Source organism: Trematomus bernacchii, unplaced genomic scaffold (assembly GCF_902827165.1).
Source record: "Trematomus bernacchii unplaced genomic scaffold, fTreBer1.1, whole genome shotgun sequence".
Lineage (NCBI taxonomy): Eukaryota > Metazoa > Chordata > Actinopteri > Perciformes > Nototheniidae > Trematomus > Trematomus bernacchii.
The window spans coordinates 13091691-13110901 of NW_022987803.1; the positions used below are offsets into that span (position 1 = coordinate 13091691).

Below are 19211 nucleotides of genomic sequence, written 5' to 3' on the forward strand. Positions count from 1 at the left end.
AGCTCCGGTGTACGCTGGTTACTAATAAAAGCGAACACTACATCAGCTGGAGGGTGCAAAGCATTATGGGCAACGGTTTATATATTGTCCAATAAATCCACATTATTTTTTTAAGTAGAAAGGTAGTTGATGTCAAACTTCCCTAAAATAATATAATATGAGTATAATTGACTGTATGTACTATTACATCGTTTATAAACCGAGTAAAGTATTAATTGTCCGATGTTTTTCTCTGCAACTCCCAAATCCTTCATATCCCAGAATGCATCATGTTTCGTGACTTTTGAACTCTGGATAAAAACAAGCCGATCAGCTGATGTAAAAGCAACAACATCTACAGTGGTCTGACACAGAAGAGCCCTGCAAGCTAACTTTCTTCACAACATTAGCTGTATGTGGCAGTCAGCTGTGTGCGTTAGACAGTATACGTGTCCGGTTTTAGACTGTGTGGAGGCAGCCTTTTAGTTAGCCGTCGTCCGTTGGACTAGTAACCACTGCTAGGTCAGTCGACTGAAACGAAGGTTGTTTGTTTCTTCAGAAAGTGTCTTTCTTTGTGTCGGTTAGTGACAAAATAAAACTATTTATTACTGATTTTCAAAACGTGTTTTTTTAAGACATTATGGCTCACATTGACAGTGCTACTTTAAAATAGCAACTTGGCATAAACAAGTTAGCTGCAGCATTACCAAAACAAGACAGGGGATGCAGGGCAGCTAATGTTAGCTAGCAAACTGTTGTGCCAAAACATAAAGTCATTCACTTGTCTGAACAAGGGCGTTTAAATGTATAACTCTTCCCGTTAACTACTGACTGAATATCCTTATTGGTAAGCAGTAATAAGCTTAACATTTCACTACTTTTTGACAGTATTGTACTTAAGTTTTTGTTTAAATTGCTCTTTACAGAGTTTGAACAAAGATTGCATCAATTCACTTCAGCTCCTTAACTGAACCGACACGTTGCGTTTCTTCCGCTTGCTTTTAGTAACCGAGGGGTATCCACTGACCTGTCATTTCTTTTGACATGAGTGGTCAAGGTCCAGCTGTAGATAAAGGGATGACCACATTGCTAGGCTGTCAGGAGAGCTACGCCTGCGGGGGTTCAGACGAGGCTGCGTTTGAGTGCGATGAATGCGGCAGCCTGCAGTGTGCCCGCTGCGAGCTGGAGCTCCATCGCCAGGAGAGGATGAGGAACCACGACCGGGTTCGGATCGCACCCGGCCACGTCCCGTTCTGTGACTCCTGCAAGGGGGACAGCAGCTGCCCCGTGAACGGTGGACGGCTCAGGGCGGTGGTGCGCTGCCAGGGCTGCAAGACCAACCTGTGTTTGGACTGCCAGAAACGCACCCACAGTGGGGTCAACAAGAGGAAGCACCCTCTGACTCCCTACCCTCCTGCAATAGCTCCCCAGGACAACTGCCTGGCTGCAGGGGAGTCACACATGGAGATACTGAAGGCCGAGCTGGAGAAGGTGTCCAGCTTCATCTTGGTGGACGAGAGGGAGGAGATGCAGGTAAATACTTTTAAGCAAATAGTTTGACATCTCCAGATTATTATTATTGTTTTGACAATGAGGCTGATCTTTTGTGGATTCTCAGGTGAAGGATGTGGAAGACTTTGTGAGCAGACTGCATTGCAAGTCAGATGAGCTCCTGAAGGTGGTCTCCATCTTCGGAAACACTGGGGAGGGCAAGTCTCACACCCTGAACCATACTTTCTTCCTTGGACGAGAAGTCTTCAAGACCTCTCCCACCCAGGAGTCCTGCACCGTGGGGGTGTGGGCCGCTATGGACCCTGTGCACCGGGTGGTAGTCATTGACACAGAGGGACTGCTTGGAGCTGGTATGGGACCAACAATGGGAGAGCTTAAACGGACAGTTCACCCAACATTCAAAAGTGCATATTTTCTCTCCTACCTATAGTGCTATTTACATTACATTACATTGCATTTAGCTGACGCTTTTATCCAAAGCGACTTACAATAAGTGCAGCGACTTACAATAAGTGATTGTTTTGGTGTGAGGTACACATTTTTTGAGAGAGGCCTGCCAATGGATCTAGATGACACTTGGCTTTTGGTGTTCAAAGCACCCAAAGAAATTCAATTGTAATTAATAAAACCTCAACAGCAATATCTCATTACAAAAATCATGAACTGGTTACTCAAGCTGATCTAAGGACTTTGTTTTTGGGCAGTTAATGTAGGAACTTCTTTATTTTTACCAAACTAAACAATTATACATTTGCAAGGCGGCTCAGCACTAACATTTGTAAAACCTTTAGCGAACTGAAGAAAGGCTATCCCCATTCACTTTAATTAGCGCAGGTTTCTAGCAAGAACTAATCTCCAACACTCAGCAACGCACACCAAAACAATCTAGGTTGATACAAATAGTATAAGAAAAAAAAGAGTTTTCATTTTTATTTTGGGTTGAACTGTCCGTTTAATACCATGTAATAAACATCAGTACTGGGAGGCATGTTTTTCCTCAATTGACACACATTAACACTATTATATTTTGCTCTCATCAGGAGCAAATCAGGGTCAGCGAACGCGCCTGCTCCTTAAAGTCCTGGCCATCTGTGATGTGGTCATCTACCGAACCCATGCAGACCGTCTCCATGACGATCTCTTCAAGTTCCTCGGCGATGCATCAGATGCTTACCTGAAACACTTCACCAAAGAGCTGAAAGCGACCACCACCCGCTGTGGTCTAGACGTCCCCTTGTCCACTCTGGGCCCTGCTGTGATCATCTTTCATGAGACTGTCCACACCAAGCTACTAGGATCAGGTACATGTCACCCTCTTAATTCTCTAAACTTAACTTAAATGTACTGAAATGAAAAAGATTGTCAAAAGAATCATATGTTCTCTCACCTTCACTTTCTGTTTTGCTCTTCATCTCCAGACAAACCCTCAGAATCGGTGGAGCGTCTTCTCCAGGAGCGTTTCAGGAAGCTGGGTCTGTTTCCAGAAGCGTTCAGCTCCATCCAGTACCGTGGGACTCGCACCTACAACCCTCCCACAGACTTTAGCGGTTTGCTTCTTAGCCTTGAGCAGCAGCTGGACAACAACACCACCCGCTCACCACGCTCCGCCAGCGTCATCTACAAGGCCCTGCAGGTAAAGACCCTTGATTGTCCTCAGAAACTACTAGTGTTATGTATTTACGAATTTTTAAATGTCAATATTGACAGCCAGCTTTATTGACTCTTTCTGTCTCTTTATTTCCTTCTTTCAGGCCCTGAGCGAGCGCTTTAGCGGGGAGATAGCCGATGAACACATGGCCAGTAACTCGTTCTTTCCGGATGAGTACTTCACCTGCTCCAGCCTCTGCCTCAGCTGTTGGTACGTGTCTCTCTAAATGCTGCCACCTTTGCATTTCATTAACGTAGTATACGTTTTTAGACCTTTTTATTTCGCCCTGGTTCTCATACAGACCTCCATAGTTTCATTCAATGAGTCACAATGAAATTAAGCTTTGATCGAAGGACAAAAAGTTAAAGTCGGCCAAATCTATTTGTTGTGACAATGTAAAACACTTTGTATTAGCATTTAATTTTCCTCTGGTGCATCTATAAATAACAACAGTGTAAATAATTTAAGTATTTTAAAAGTTTTTATGAATAATGTTTTTTAAAAGACACCGTCAAAGAATCAACATCAAAGGGGAACACCGCCGTTTCCAGTACATTCCGATATGCTATTTGAATGGCCTAGGAAAGCTGTATTTTAAATTTTGTAACCAACATTTTTTTGAATGACACATTCCCCTGAGTGCTCTCATAGTCATCTATGACACATTTCCCAAATCATTGTGTATGGAGCAGTTCCAGACTTAAACTTGGTGCACATCACTGCACTCTGGTTTTTGGATTTGGAAGAGTAATTCTTCTTTATATTTGTTGCCTGTCGAGGACGATATAAATAAAATGTATGAATTTAGGAAATGGTTGTCAAAATATCCCCTTTACAATGTGGCCTTTTGTCCCTTAACTCTCAGTTCAGGCTGTAAGAGAAGCATGAATCATCTCAAGGAAGGACTTGACCACGAAGCCAAACAACGCTGCCGCTACTCTGCACAGTATGACAACCGCATCTACACCTGCAAGGCAAGTACAAGCCCCAATGCCACGCCTGTACATGTTGAAGTTTACCTGCGTGGTTAGATTCTCAATGTCTCTTCTAAAACTTCTCAGGCCTGCTATGAAGGAGGGAAGGAGGTCATAGTGGTTCCCAAAACGACAGCCTCGTCTGACTCACCGTGGTTTGGCTTGGCCATCTATGCCTGGTCTGGGTGAGTCCGGCTACCACAGAACCATGAGGAAGACGATCGGAAATGTCTGCCTGGCACTGTGATCAACCCACTTGAACTATAGAAGAGGGAAAAATCCAGAAAAAAAGGCTTTACTTTATGAGCTTCTCCTACCCAAACAGTGCACAACCATGCTTTTGAATTAGCTTATGTCTAGTTTTTTTAATGGATGGTTGTATAAATGTTTATGGTAAAATTAGGTTTTGGTTGATGTCTGAATCCTCCCTTAAACTGGATCCAAAACAAACAAAATCCACGCCTTTATCCATCTTGGTAATGTATGCTTAAACACACAGATATAATAGGCAAAAGTGGAATAGATCCAAAATGTATGTATATTTATTTCTGTCATTATTAAAGTAAGGAGACCAATCACCAACTAATGTAATTTATATGCACTAAAGGCTGTTATATTATCATAAAGGTAGTTTATTTGACTTATGACTTCACCCTCTGCTGTCAACAGCCTCTAACAGATCACTAATGCAGGCAAACTGACACCCACAATGGGACCCTATGGTTCTTACTCTGCCATAAAACCAAGAACAATAGGCAACACAATCTGTCCCCTATAAACTGAAATGTCTTTGTCTTGGACCAGGTATGTTATCGAGTGCCCCAACTGTGCAGTGATCTACAGAAGCAGGCAGTACTGGTACGGGAACCAGGACCCAGTGGAAACAGTGGTCAGAACAGAGATCCAGCACATCTGGCCCGGGGTAAGGCTACAGTGGGTTTTATGTTGATGCCCAGGAAACTATTACCCAATGTGGTTTATGAACTTTTTTATATTTAACTGACGATGTACACAACAAATGTCAAATTAAGATTCTCCAACAATAGTTTTAAAGTATGATCAGAAGCTAGTGTATTCCTTTGTATCTTACTCAACCTTTTTTTCTCCTCTTGCCTTTTCTCAGTCTGACGGTTTTCTGAAAGACAACAACAACGCCGCCCAGAGGTTGCTGGATGGAGTCAAATACATTTCTCAGTCAGTGTCGGAACTCAGCGTGAAGCCGGCCAAAGCCGTCACCTCCTGGCTCACCGACCAGATCGCTCCCACCTACTGGACTCCAAACTCCCTCATCACGGTGCGCAACTTAATCTCTCAATTCCCAATGAATTACGGCTGTTAAAACTGCACATAGTTTTCCTATAGAGACAGGAACATAATCTTATCCTCTATGGCAGGGGTGTCCAAACTACAGCCCAGGGGGCCAAATGCGGCCCGCGGACCATTTTGAATCGGCCCTCAGCTAATTAAAAAAGTATAATGGAATATGGCCCACAAATTAAACTTGTGCTCGTATTATATTGTACTTCTTAAATATGAATGTAAAAATATATTACACAGTACTATTCATGTGTTAATAAGACCACTTTTCAAATAAATTCAGTCAAATAAAGTTGGAAACATTTTCTAACATATCTTATATTAAAAAAAAAAGCCCAATGACTTATTAACATAACTAGCTTGAAATACACCCTTTCCTATTTCTCCTTATTATAATCAATCTGAGGCTTCTGTTTGAAGGGATGAGCTGCCAACACTCACGAGCATCATTTACCTACATTTGATTGATTTTGCTAACTTATAACTGAACTTATGAGGCAATATACCTCTAGTGAGTGGCCCAGCCCTTCGTATATTTTTCTGCATGTGGCCCTCGGTGAAAACATTTTGGACACCCCTGCTCTATGGGCTTACTGTTTATCTGCAGTATAACTGGCTGTATACACATATGTTATCTTCGCTGTTTGTGTTGCAGAAATGCACTAAATGTGGGGAAGAGTTCCAGGCCAACGACACAAAGCACCACTGTCGTGCCTGCGGAGAGGGCTTCTGTGACTCCTGCTCCTCAAAAACCCGCCCGGTCCCAGAGAGAGGCTGGGGGCTCACGCCTGTCCGAGTCTGCGACGCGTGTTTCCACAACAGAGAAATCTCCACTGGTAAATCCCTCTTAATATAGGACTTAATGTCTACGCACCATTTAAAAAATCATATGTTATTACTATTCTGTTTTAGCTAGTTTGTGTATTTATTCTTCTGACTTTTGAATCGCTTTTATGACTTTGAAAGTTATACTACGTTTAAAGGTCCCATGTCATGGCCATTTCTACTGATCATAATTCCATTGTTGAGGTCTACTAGAATAGATTTTTATTGTGCAATTATCCAAACTCACATTGGTTTCTCAAACAGCATCTCTGTATAGTATGTGTATTCACTCTCTGTCCTAAACGGCTTGTTGGAGCTCCTGCCCCCCCCCCCTCCCTCCCTGTGAGCCCACTGTGCTCTGATTGGTCAGCTCGCCCACTCTGTTCTGATGAGTCTACCACTATGGTCTACCACCGTTACAGCGGGACATCAGTGATTATGTGTTACAATGGCGTTAGCAACCAGGAAATGACACCAGTAATGACAAACAGATGAGAATGCTGCGTGGGGTCTGGGTGCCGTGTTGGCGGGACGTTGCGAGGAGCGGACAGTGTGAGCTGGGTTCATTTCCTGCGTGGGGTCTGTGAGACAGCGATGGGGCTGCAGCACCCCCATCTGCGAGGCTCCACTAGCACCCGCAACCCCCCCAGCGCGTCACAGTTTTGCCGCTGAGAGAGTGTGTGTGTGTGAGGAGCTCCACGGATTGGTCCATTTGGGTATGAGCACGTCACCGTACCCAGGAAGAAAACAATGGAAAAAGAGAAATGTCCAACGAGGCGTTCTGGGGCAGCATAGACAGGTCTTTTCTGTGTTAGAGTTTTACTCTCTACAGGGTGTACTTTGAGGGTTTGTGACTTTGCAGACCGTTTACATGCAGAAAGTCCTTCATAACTCACAAGGGGACGGGTAATAACCGGAAAAGCATGACATGGGACCTTTAAATGCTTGTATTATTTTCGGTTTAAAGCACCTTGAAATGACAGAATGATTGAAATGTGCTATACAATTAAAATGGTCTTGCCTTGCTTTTGGTCTGAGACAGTCCAAAGCTCTTAGCTACAAAGACAACTTTCCCTATTCCAAAAAATGTAGTCCTTAAAATCAAGATTGAGAAAGCAGCTCATATTTCCATATATTGGTATTGAACTGTCTAGGTCACGGAAATAATATTGTGTTACCTTAATTATAATTAAGTTATGTTGCTCTTTAAAACATTATGTGAGTGCCTGAATTTCTGTGCACATCTTTGCTTGTTGCAGAGTTACTGGACGCTGCCCTGGAGGAGGAGGGAGGCACCCTGATAGCGAGGAAGGTGGGGGAGGCGGTGCAGAACACTTTAGGAGCTGTAGTGGGGGCCATCGACATCCCTCTGGGTGAGCATTACATCGGTCGATTATCAAAACCAATCTGTGGTGGGAGGGGAATCGACCCACTATAAGTAGAAATACTTTTGTCTTAAAATACCTATATTAGAACAAAAATACTTAAGTAGAAGTGCAGAAGTATTTTGAGCTAAATGTACTTAAACTATCAGAAGTACTCATGCACAATTTCTCTTTCCAAAGTATTTTATTGATATAACTTATTATACTACAGTTGTTAAGGCTTACAAATACATCTAAGAGCATTGTAATGGTATAGTTCGTCAATGTTGAGCCAATGTATTTATGTTATTTGTAATAAATCAAGTAAAACAAAATATAATGGAGTAAAAAGCACAATATTTCCCTCAAAATTGCAATGGAGAAGAATCATAAAGTAGCATTAAATAGACATATTCAGGTAAAGTATAAGTATGACAAAACACTTTTGAAAAATACAGTGGTTGATTAAATGCACTTAGTTATTTTCCACCACTTTACAATATGCGCATTATTTTCTTTACAATGTGCACGTTTTAAATGTAACGTCTCTGTGTTGATGCTAATATTTTCTCAAATGGAACAACTGTTAGAAGATCCAATTTCCTCTGGCGATAAATAGAGTATTCTTACAGCTTTAACTGAAGCACTCTACCCGGCTGTTGTTAGAATAACCCCCCCCCCCTCCCCTCTCTCTCCTGTGCGTCCAGGCCTGGTGAAGGACGCCGCCCGGCCGGCCTACTGGGTCCCAGATCAGGACATCCACTCCTGCAGCGAGTGCCAGAAGGAGTTCTCCCCGCGCCTCTCCATTCACCACTGCCGCTCCTGTGGACAGGGCGTGTGCGGCGACTGCTCTCAGGAGCGCCGCCCCGTGCCCTCCCGCGGCTGGGACCACCCGGTGAGGGTCTGCACCGGCTGCAACCAAAAACCAGGGGAGCTCTAGCAGGACGAGGAGGAGGAGGCTGTTTGAGGACGCCTGTCAGAAAACTGGAAATTGGCTAAAAGGCTTCAGTTCCGTTTTTGTCTCTTTTAGCGGCATTTCTTGGCTGCCAATAGACTGTCTGTGGCAGGTTTTTAAAACGATTCGTCAGTCCCTTAATGTTCTTTCACTTAAATATGCCTATATTTTACACTGTGAAGAATGTCAGACAGAGTAAGACTTGAATATCAAGAAGGGAGGAGAGATAAAACTGCTTGCTAGCGTTTTATGAAAGTGAGTTTTAAGTGTTAATGCTTACAATTGAGTGCGGTAAATATCCATGTACCCCTAATCCTTTTCAAATGTGTACTGATGTACAACCCCTATGACAATCCCTCCCAGTGTGACCCACTAGTACTATTATAATTAGTCTGGGGCTACATGTGTGAACTGTTAGATAATAGATGCGTCTTAAACTGATCCCAGGTAAGCACTTTTATCCTGAGAATGTTTCCGCTGGAGCCCGTGGATATAGCACTTCAGAGAAACCCTGAAAGAATGATCCACCAAAATGAATTATGGTCCTTTTTAAATGGAGTAGTTTCCCTCCTCTTCTTCAAGAGGATTAGAACAATCAGAAGCCAATAATGTACTGTAGCATCGAGATGCATTCCTACTTATAGAATTACTTAACTTCTTATATAATAAGATTTGAATGGGCAGATCAGAACAGCCTTAATAACGCTGTCCACATTGTTTAAATGTAACATAGAATATACATATAAGGGGAAAAAGTTTACTCTAATAGGGATATTTTTTTGAAAGGCTTGTGTTGTTTTTATGTTGAAGTACTATTTGCTTACAATACACATCTGATGAACTGCAACAGGAACTGATTTTATAGAGTGGCTGGCTCACAGTAGCAATATGGAACAGAACAAAAATAACTTGAAAACATCTTTGAGGCTGGCCCCTCAAAACAAGGAAAATATTTAGAGTGTTTACTCTGTCTAATCAGGCTGTGTAGCTAGGAGCAACGTTTGAGACTGTACTGTACAATTATCTGACAAAGACATCATGAGGATGCAGCTAGGGCTTCCGACTGAACACTAAGGGGTTGTGAGGACTGGATTTTATTTTTTAAGTGACTGATTGGGAGAGTTGGCTACCAATTCCACAAATAAGCTGAATTAATAGGAATCGTATTACTGTCCCTGTCTCAGAGAAAGATGTTCAATGAATACAAAATATCAAAAGGAACAAATCAATACCTTTATGCACATGTATGCTCATACAGTATGTAATAAACTGCAGAAACTCAGTCTCTCTGTGTCATTTAGGAGCAAATACAAAGCATTAGATATCAATAATTTCTTTAGAACAAGACATGGTGTCGATTTACATTATGAGCGCAGCACCATCCTTTTCAAATCAGATAAAAAAAATCCTAAATAACATATAAAAAAATCATCCAATTCTTAAGTAAGGGCACTTTTTCTTGTAAATGTTACAGATTTCTTAACTTCGGTAATAGCCATGTATGCCACATGTCTATTACAATAACATAATAAAAACCACCCATCGAGACTTGATTGTAACCCCCTATATGGAAGCAAACCTGTGTAAATGAACTGCATACTGGCCAAACCTTGTCTTTATAAAATACCTAAATATTTTGTATATGAATAAAACTCCTTCCATACATTTGGCAAGTCCTTGTTTTGAGAAGATTCGTCAGTTTTCAGTCTTTTCATACGGAGCCGGCTGGCTGCTCTTCTCCTTCCTGGTAGTCGGTGTTGTACGGGAAGTAGTAAAGGTCGTGTTTGACGGCCATGAGCAGGCCGGGGAGCCCCCTGCAGCCGCCCAGCTTGGAGGAGAAGACCACGCTGGGGATCATGTCGTTTGCGGCCGGGTGGGGCGATGGGATAGTCCTCAATAGGTGGCCATCTTTGAGGCTCCATAACCTGGTGTAGCAATCCTGACCGACTGGGGAAGGAACAGAGGAGGAAAATCGTTTTTTCTCTTTCCAATCTGGTCGGAAAGCAACATTAATCTGCAACTGGCTCAAGAGCATGTTGACTTGCACTAAGTACAGTATGTCAGCGCATAGTAGGGCTGTGCGATTACGGCAAAAATCATAATCACGATTATTTCTGGTCAATATTGATATCACGATTATTAAATACGATTATTCATTGACTTTGAAAACATCAATTTATTGAACTTTAAAACAAATTAAAATAATAATTTGAACAGTATGTTTTTAACAGTTGATTACCCTGAACTTTAAGTATAATTCAACTGAAAAAACAATAATAAATAAATTATACATTTATATCTACATTTAAATAAATAATATCAAAATAATAAATACCAATAAAGAAGATAAACAAATATTTTGGAGCGCACTACCACAACCTACTAAACATATATACAGTGCTTGAATTGGGCTGGTACTCACTGGTACGCAGTACTGGGACTTCAGATTTTTACCCATCTGGTACCGTTACTTCTTACTGAGTACCGGCACGATGCCGGTACGGCGGTACTCAGTAGATGCGGTGGCACCTCATGACGAGGTGCCGGCGGCTTTGCCCGCCTCGCCCCCGGAGCAGCCGTCTTCGTCGCCCCAAACACCGCCACCCCTCGGCGGCCCGCAAGTGCCAGAGGACCTCGGCAAAACAGAGCCTGCCCAGGTATATTTAAACAAGTTCCCAACTCGCCTGTACAGTGGGGTAAGGCGCTCATTTTGCAGCTCATGGTTTAAAAACAGAGATTGGCTGGAATTTCCTGTAAAAAAGATGCCATCTTCTGCTACAGTATGCATGTAGACATTTCGGTTCAAATACATCCAACTCAGATGCCTTCACCACAATTGTACCAGAGTACCAAACGCTGTCTCCTGGTACTCATCTGAGTAACTCACTAAAAATGAAATACTATATGACAGTAAAACAAGAATAGAGTTTAAAAGGGGAGTGATTTTTAAAATATCCATAAAGAAAAAGTAAATCTGTTTACAGTTCTGTTTCATATGGATGTTGAGATGTATCCATAGATCTCTTCATTTTGCTCTCAAAGTGCATCAGATTGATGCATTTAACTTCAATATTTAAAAAAAAATCTTCCCCCCTAGAGGGTGTTAAGTCCACTCCCCACTTATAAAAATAGCACTTTACCACTGCATCCCCCTCTAATCTCAGATGCACCCTGAGTCATTTTGTTCTGGAACCGGGCCTGGACCAGGTGGAATATTTTTGCAAGACCAATGAATGGCTCGTTGTTAAAGACAAAAAGCTGGGATGTCGGATATGTAAAGAGGTCAAACCTTTGGGAAAACACACTGGACAAGGACTGAAACTCTCGATTGAATGGGGTGAGTGTGCAGTGTCTCATTTCGGTAGTGACAAGTGCAAACAACAAGCTAGCCTGAGAAAAAAAATCAAAGAACACAAAGAATCACAAGCCCATGTACATACTTAAATCTGCTTCACGTGAAGCAATTCAAAAGCAAGCTGCGGAAAGATGCGTGAGTGTACTCAGGGACGAGGAGCCATTTAACCAGCCGCCAGTAGGAGTCAGGCTTTAGCCATATCCGCTGCCTTTCATACTTTTTTTAAGCACAGTGAGCCTTTCTAAAATATACAGTAAAGAGACAAACCCACCAGCATTATAGGATATACTATATGACTTTGAGCCAAATTCTTGTTTTTGGGCTGTATAAATAAAATTGCCTTGAAACAGTTGCTGATTTAGAGTACTGGCACCTTTTTTATTCCAATTCAAGCACTGCATATATAAATATGATAACTAATGTCACTCACAACCTGTAATGTTTAATTATACTGCTACACGCAGTGCTCTTATTTTGGTAACCCCTTATCAGGAAACCGGAAGTAGCTAAGAGGCTCCGGTTTGACGAGGTCAGTGAAAATTGACTGAACGCTAGAGACCGGAGAATAAAGACACGGCAACTAAAGCTTCCCTTGTAACGTGTTTATATGGATTTATTAAACAGACTGCAAGTCACAACACAACCTGGCTGAGAGGGCTTTTAGGGAGGGGTGGACTCGCACGCGCGGGGAGGATGTATAACGCAATACAAATTGAGAGCATCATTGCGAAAGGGAATGCAGCAAAATAATCTGTTTTTTTTTTATTACGTTGTTTTCATAATCGTTGCAAGCCAAAATCGTAATCCAGATTAAAATACGATTAATTGCACAGCCCTAGCGCATAGTGGTGTAACCTGGTAGGTAAGTAGTTAACTGGCATAAATTAAGTGAACATTTTCAAAGCCACAGTATGTTGATGTGAGCATGTTGTGTTGTGTTGTCTCCTACCTGCCAATAAGAGTCCCTCTGGCTCGTTGACATGAATGGGAAGGTAGGCGTGCTCATTGTAGTGCCCTTTGTACTCCTGCACAGGCTTTGTCGCACGCACATCCCACAGTTTAATCTGCACAGAATTCAAGAAAAACACAATGTTAGCAATATTAGCATTCATGTGGGTTGACATTTTTTTAAGAAGGGATGCTTAATGGATTTTTTTTTTGTCACCAACTAAATACACGCTTTTCATAAAGGATATGGTACGGTAACCATTATTTTCAATATTTATTTTATTTTCAAACTAAGTTCATAACCTGTAGTTTATGCACACCTGATATGGCTCACTTCATTGCTTTTTTTTCTAGTCAATCAAACTAGAACATCAATTGCACATTGCAGTCGTAATGTCTTCTTCTGAAGATTTTTTTGGCTTCAACGGCAGGTAATTTATCGGGTATGATTTCATTATCGAATAATATATAACATACATTTCTCATTATTAGCTGTGTGCATTCCTTTTTTTTTTTTAAATGATCCGTTATCTTTTTCCACTTGTGTCATTAGCCTCATCTCAGGACCTAAACATCATCAACATACTAGCTGTTTACAACTTAATGTCGTACCAACGATCAGAACCCAAAATCTATTCGTAAAGCCAATAGCCTGACCTGGCCCAGCATGTCAGCAGCGAGCAGGTAGTTCTCATCCTGCAGGACGCGTACGGAGGTGATGGCTGACTCCTGATGGAAGCGGCTGGCCTTCCAGCTCTGATCCCTGCGGCCGCGCTGCCGCAGGTCGATGCTGAAGATCTCTCCTGACCGGCAACCGTTAAACAGCACTGGGTCCTGGGGGGAAAAGGAGGTGTTTCACATTAGGCGCTTTCACACCTGAGTACTTTTGCCCGTACTTTTCCCGTTTAGTTCCGATAGTTCGTGGGATTTTGCGTTCACACCAAAAAGAGAACTTAGTTCATGAGAACTTTTACCCCCTTTTTAGTGCCTGCTAGAGAGGTGGTACTTTCCTGGGGAGAAAAAAGTTCCAATTTCTGATTGGCTGGGCGAATTTTAAACCACGCTCCGTAAAACTCTGAAAAGTTTTGTGCAGCCTCCATTATATTTGCTGGCATTAGCATTATTAGCATTAGCCCCGCGCACCAACGGAGAGAGAATAACTTATGGCAACACAAAAAAAAACATGGGAGCGGTGGAGTGATGAGGAGGTGTCGGCGTTCTGGCAATTTACTCGGAAGGCTTCGGTATAAGCTGCTGGGAGTCAATCAATCAATCAATCAATGTTTATTTATATAGCCCAATATCACAAATGTTACATTTGTCTCAGTGGACTTCACAGCAGCTTCTACTGAAGCCAGTCCCCAACTCCGGGGACTTCCGGCCGCCGTGAAGTTGTTTGCGGCCTGCCAGTAAACCCAAAGCAGAAGAAGAAGAAGGGACGTCAGCGGCTTCATTTGCGTAATCTTCCCTCAGGGAACTTATTCCGGTGTGAACGCGATCTGCTCTTTAGTTCCATGGGGGTACTAAGTGCTGGGAACTAAGTACGGCAAAGTACTTGGTGTGAAAGCGGCTAAGGGTCCATTATTTTCTCTCTTACAGTGTCCTTTGTCACAAGCCAAACTATAGCATGTTACCAGTCATTTCATCACTTGAATGTATCAGATGACTCACCCTAAGGGCAAACTGCTGAGCCAGCACATCGCTACCGGTGCTGTACGTCTGCGTTCGTCCCGTCTCGGCATCTTTCACAATTACCCTTCGAGACAGGCCTGCCATCACATGCAAGAACACATCATTTTTTTAGATTAATACGATTGTGAAAAGGAAAAGTATGCCTAATCAGATAACACAACATTTTCTGGCAACATATGCTCTCTCACATAGGCAACAATCTCTCTCGATGACTCTGTATTCCAAAGCAATCATGTGTTGCTGTACATTTATTCCATCCAAACATATAGAGCATTATTTAATAGATTGTTTAACACTCCAAAGCTATATACAAGCCAACAAATGTACGCCTCTACAGAAGCAGGATATAATAATGATCTGCTTATAATTATCATGAGTTGAAAGATGATGAATACAGACCAGTGCTAAAGGTCTTGTCAAACTGGGGGTTGAGGCACCAAGCACAAGACCAGGCGGAGGATATCTTGAAGCTACACAGCATCCCGGGCTGGTCTGAGGAGAGAGGAGAAATGTTAAAATGTGGATGCAAACAAACAAAATGAAATGTGTTTTTGAAACAAAGTAGGCTAATATGAGTGTCCTAAATAGCGTGAGAAACCTGATAGGATTCTACTCAGTACAACCTGGGTTGGAGTTGCTGAAGAGGGAAGCAGGAAGTAAACTGACGCAGCCGGGGGTGTCCGCCGCTCCGACCAGACACAGCCTGACGGTCAGATAGGTCAAGGGAAATATACTTGTGTTGTCTCAAGCTGCACATGTGTTTTAAGGCATGTTAAATTATAAAAAAATAAAAAAGACAACTACAGTAGCTGAAAAAGGATACAAGACGTGGGAGTCCGGGTAGTTGACCGAGGCCCAGCAGATGGAATTCACCTGAAACAGCCAAATGGATTTATTGGATTTATCTTAGTATAATACAGAGGGATTTCTTGAAATGTTAGGTGGAACATTGGTCTGCAGACAGTGTAAGCTGTTAAAAGCTCCCACCTTGCGGTTTGTGAAGTAGAGGTTGTCGCACATTTCCACAGACAGGGACCCCCGGCTGCTGCTGCTGAAGTTCATGATGCCGTACTTGCAGCCGCCGTGTGACACATCATTCACCGTGAACACCCGCTCACATGCTGAGTCCCCCTGAGGAAGAAGAAGAAGAAAAGGTTTGACTTCCAAAAGATGTCACCAAAAAAAACCACCATATCCCAACGTGCATTGCGGCTAAAACATCCAATCACCGAGCTTAAACCATAGCTGAGGATCTTGGGTAATCAGTTCAGTGGGTGTGTATCGCAATGATGCTCGAAATGACCCATATACAGTAGGCCTACGTCTGTTTCCTGTTACTTTATTTTGAAATTCACTTCCTGACGGACACCAAAAAAGCCAGAGATTATAGAATTAAACAAATAAATAAAAACAAGGATAATTGTGTGTTATTGTTGAGTAAATAACAGTGTGTTATTTAGAAAAGAATAACAAATTAGAAGGAAAAAAAGATTTAAAAAAATACAGATTTCAGTATTCTGAGGCTCTGAGCCCCATTTCTTTTCCTCACGGACGGCAAAAAAAGTCCGACATTATACTATTTAAAATACAAACAATAATCGTGGCTTGATATTGAGTAAGAACATGTTTTTATGAACCACACAGCTTCCGGTCTTCCAAGACCCGACCGGACAAAAAGACGTGGTGCAGGCACGAAATATACTACCAATAGAAATACATTGCTTCTAAAATCGTTCTGTGTGACACGAAAAAAAGGGGGAAATCATGTTGGTGACCACGAATCAATAGATTAAATTAATGTTGTGACTATAACACGAAATGCCGTGAGACTGGGTTGGGTGTGTAGTGTGTGGTGTGCGTGTGTGCGTTCTCACCACTATGAGTCTGAAGTTGTCTGTGTTGGGGTTGCTGTTGTCCGTGCTCTGGATCTCTAGTTGGTGGCGTCTCATTCCACTGACCTTCACTTCATGCACCAGCCTGGAGACACACAGTAACCACGGTAACATGAAAGGACAATCATCTCAACTAAATCAATAACGCTTCTCCTCACCACCATCTGACAATGCCTGTGTTAGAACTGACTATAAATCGTCTCATTGATAAATCGATCAAGAGAAAAATCATCGCCAACTACTTTGATAATCGATTATGGTTTAAGTACATTTTTCATGCAAAGCTGGCCTAAAATTACAATTTCAGTCCCTCAAATATCATTACCTGATTATGTATGCTTTGTATAATGTTTAAGAAGAATATCTTTGAGTTTTGGACACTTAGACCTTTAGAAACCAGGATGGATGTTTTTCACAATTTCTGACATTTTGTAGATCAAATAAGTAATTGATCAATCTTGAAAATACATGGGAGATTAATCGATGAGGAAAATAACCTTTAGATGCAAATCCTTATCCATGTTTTTATGTATTTATGGAAATGTTAAGCAAAAAGACTTATCTAATTGCATTTGGGTTACAACTATGTGTCAGTTTCATTCTTACAATTAGAACTGACAGGCAGCACAATATCCTAAATAAGTTATAGCATGTTCCTCTATGACTGTTTTCCAACTCGTCAAAAACGATTTGCATCATGATTAGCGGCTCGGCAATGCCGCAAAGAAAACTCCCTCAGCACATACAGAACTGATTATCATTAAAGTTTGACTGTGTTTGTTTGGTTTCTTTCTCTCTAATGTATTACAGCTGTGGATAGGATACAAGAAACAGCTCCATGTTCAACATTGATTGAGAACAGTGCGATGCGATACCTGCAATACGAGTTCTCAGGTAACATGCCAAGGTGTCTTTTCTGCAGCAGAAGTGAAGTGTTCAGTCCTTTTCTTGGTGCTTTCTATAAAGAAGATAATACATGATCAATAATCAAACCCACGCATTAAGGGAAACAATTGTAACTGAAGCTTCAAGCACACGAAACAACCTCATAAACGCTAAAAGCTTCAGAAGAATTGCCATCATTTCCTCTCCGCGGACTTACTTTCCTGGGCTTTTCATCCTCCGCCAGCATCTTGTTTCTTTCTTTCTCTCTTTCTTTTTCCTTCAGCTGCTCTCTGGTCAGCGGGTTACAGTTGTTGTGTCCGGGCAACAGGCGGAAGTAGCGATTTTTCTCAGAGTCGAAGTAGAACCCAGGAAGCTCTGGAAAAAGAACCGGGTGATGATATTAGGCATGGATACCTTTTGTTCTTGTAATTCAAGTTACAGCCATCCATGATTATGTTGTTAACAGAATAATTATCTTTTCTTAAGATAAGAGACAGACTTTTTTTATCATCTATATTTGAACAGTACATAGAACAGAAGTTGCAAACAACAAGATAGAAGACAAGGCATACAAATACTGCAATACTTAAAATACATGTACTATAGATCAAATACAGATAGTTTAGGTTAGGTGTCATGTTTATGTATCCCTGGGATATTTCTGTAGTAAGGTGCAAGTAGTCCAAATAAAGGGTATAAAGGATTGTGTGTTTTCTGATCAAGTCTTTATAAAATGACAGCTTACTGCCAAAAACAAATACAATTCTGTGCTATTGTTTTTCAATTTTGGAAGAGGTTGGTCAGTTGTTCTCACCTGGTGCAGCACTGCTGGTCTTAGAGGATGAAGAAGAAGATGGGGAGGAAGAAGAGGAAGACGAGGAGGACGAGGACTGGTGGTTTTCATTTCTCCTCTGAGGTGGTCTAATTGACGGCCCTTCCTCATTATATCCAGACCTGTGAACGCAACACACCTTGTCTCTTACTGACGTCACAACCCCTGCCCTATTGAACACATATCACATTCTTTAACAGAACTAAGCTTCAATATTTACTATCACTTACGACTGTTCGTCCTGTGTTAATCTTTGCCGGTTTCCCCTGTACCATCCATGGCGTTGTCCACCACCTCGTCGCTTGTACGGTCGCTGTCCTTCTTTCCAGTTCCACTTCTTCATTCCTGCTGTTTAGGTCTAACAGTAAGGCTCCTCGCCACACGCTGTCTTTCAATAACTTCAGTGTGTACGAGTGTGTAAGGCTAGTTGATGTAGCATGTTTACTTGTTAGCCAAGTTAGCAAGTGGCAATCTTTAGCATTTTAAGGTAACATCAACTACACATCTTTTGTGACACTTTTAAAGCAATGCTGTACAGTAAACGTAAAGACGGGTTTAATATGTTATTGAAGACACTTTCCTTTGAGTGTAAACAGTCTTTATTTTCTTAATAAACGGAGTTTAGGTTACAGTTTTAAGACCACATGAGCTAACAGGCTAATTGCTGTATATTTAGTTCCGGCCATGTTGTCCCGCCTCCAAATGCCATTCATTGGCTGATTGCTAACAAAAGCGCCTGACGTTGCAGGCACACATTGGTTGTTTTCTTTGTAAACGTTTCAGCCACGCATCAGAATAATAATGTAAAGGGATTTGTCTTATTTCATGCCGTCATTTGATTGATGGCAGTCAACATATTTTAAAATACTAAGGCAACATATGTAGTCACCATACTAGGTGCATTTCCTTTTATCTTCAGACATTTCGAATGAATTAAAAATAGATTACTGGTGGATTACTTTTCACACAGCTATCAAAACCCCTAACTCACAACTAAAGAGGAGATCATGACATAGCTCAATAATGTTTGATC

The 19211-nt window shown here is 41.8% G+C and overlaps 2 protein-coding genes across 6 annotated transcripts; one reads left to right on the forward strand and one right to left on the reverse strand.

The window, feature by feature from the left end:
• The first annotated feature begins 272 nt into the window (after positions 1-272).
• Positions 273-9856, forward strand: zfyve1 (zinc finger, FYVE domain containing 1). 5 transcript variants are annotated; one of them, XM_034150438.1, is made up of 13 exons: positions 273-826; positions 985-1512; positions 1598-1895; positions 2532-2792; positions 2910-3124; positions 3243-3349; positions 4005-4113; positions 4201-4298; positions 4918-5035; positions 5237-5407; positions 6086-6266; positions 7515-7628; positions 8327-9856. In XM_034150438.1, exons 2-13 carry the CDS (start codon positions 1024-1026, stop codon positions 8557-8559), a joined length of 2394 nt encoding a protein of 797 aa, XP_034006329.1. In that variant the 5' UTR covers positions 273-826; positions 985-1023; the 3' UTR covers positions 8560-9856. The 5 variants fall into 5 exon arrangements, with proteins under 5 accessions (XP_034006329.1, XP_034006330.1, XP_034006331.1 ...); XM_034150439.1 differs by having other exon boundaries at positions 273-521; XM_034150440.1 differs by having other exon boundaries at positions 273-501.
• On the reverse strand, positions 9790-18942 carry wdr21 (WD repeat domain 21). The gene is made up of 13 exons (XM_034150442.1): positions 18409-18942; positions 18161-18300; positions 17564-17721; positions 17337-17419; positions 16444-16546; positions 15557-15700; positions 15393-15442; positions 15193-15272; positions 14969-15061; positions 14549-14646; positions 13535-13711; positions 12879-12993; positions 9790-10521 (listed from the first exon to the last, which is right to left on the reverse strand). The coding sequence occupies exons 1-13, from the start codon at positions 18519-18521 to the stop codon at positions 10286-10288; spliced, it is 1590 nt and encodes a 529-aa protein (XP_034006333.1). The 5' UTR covers positions 18522-18942; the 3' UTR covers positions 9790-10285.
• Positions 18943-19211: the final 269 nt, after the last annotated feature.

What these genes read in the sequence shown, in the direction of transcription:
- zfyve1 (XM_034150437.1), top strand. Translation starts at nt 1,024, where the DNA reads ATGAGTGGTCAAGGTCCAGCTGTAGATAAAGGGATGACCACATTGCTA. An exon ending in ACCGCATCTACACCTGCAAG is followed by an intron (nt 4,114 to 4,200) that starts GCAAGTACAAGC and finishes AAAACTTCTCAG; the next exon opens with GCCTGCTATGAAGGAGGGAA. An exon ending in GCCATCTATGCCTGGTCTGG is followed by an intron (nt 4,299 to 4,917) that starts GTGAGTCCGGCT and finishes GTCTTGGACCAG; the next exon opens with GTATGTTATCGAGTGCCCCA.
- wdr21 (XM_034150442.1), bottom strand. Translation starts at nt 18,521, where the DNA reads ATGAAGAAGTGGAACTGGAAAGAAGGACAGCGACCGTACAAGCGACGA. An exon ending in AGGATGAAAAGCCCAGGAAA is followed by an intron (nt 17,420 to 17,563) that starts GTAAGTCCGCGG and finishes TCTTCTTTATAG; the next exon opens with AAAGCACCAAGAAAAGGACT. An exon ending in CCTGAGAACTCGTATTGCAG is followed by an intron (nt 16,547 to 17,336) that starts GTATCGCATCGC and finishes GTGTGTCTCCAG; the next exon opens with GCTGGTGCATGAAGTGAAGG.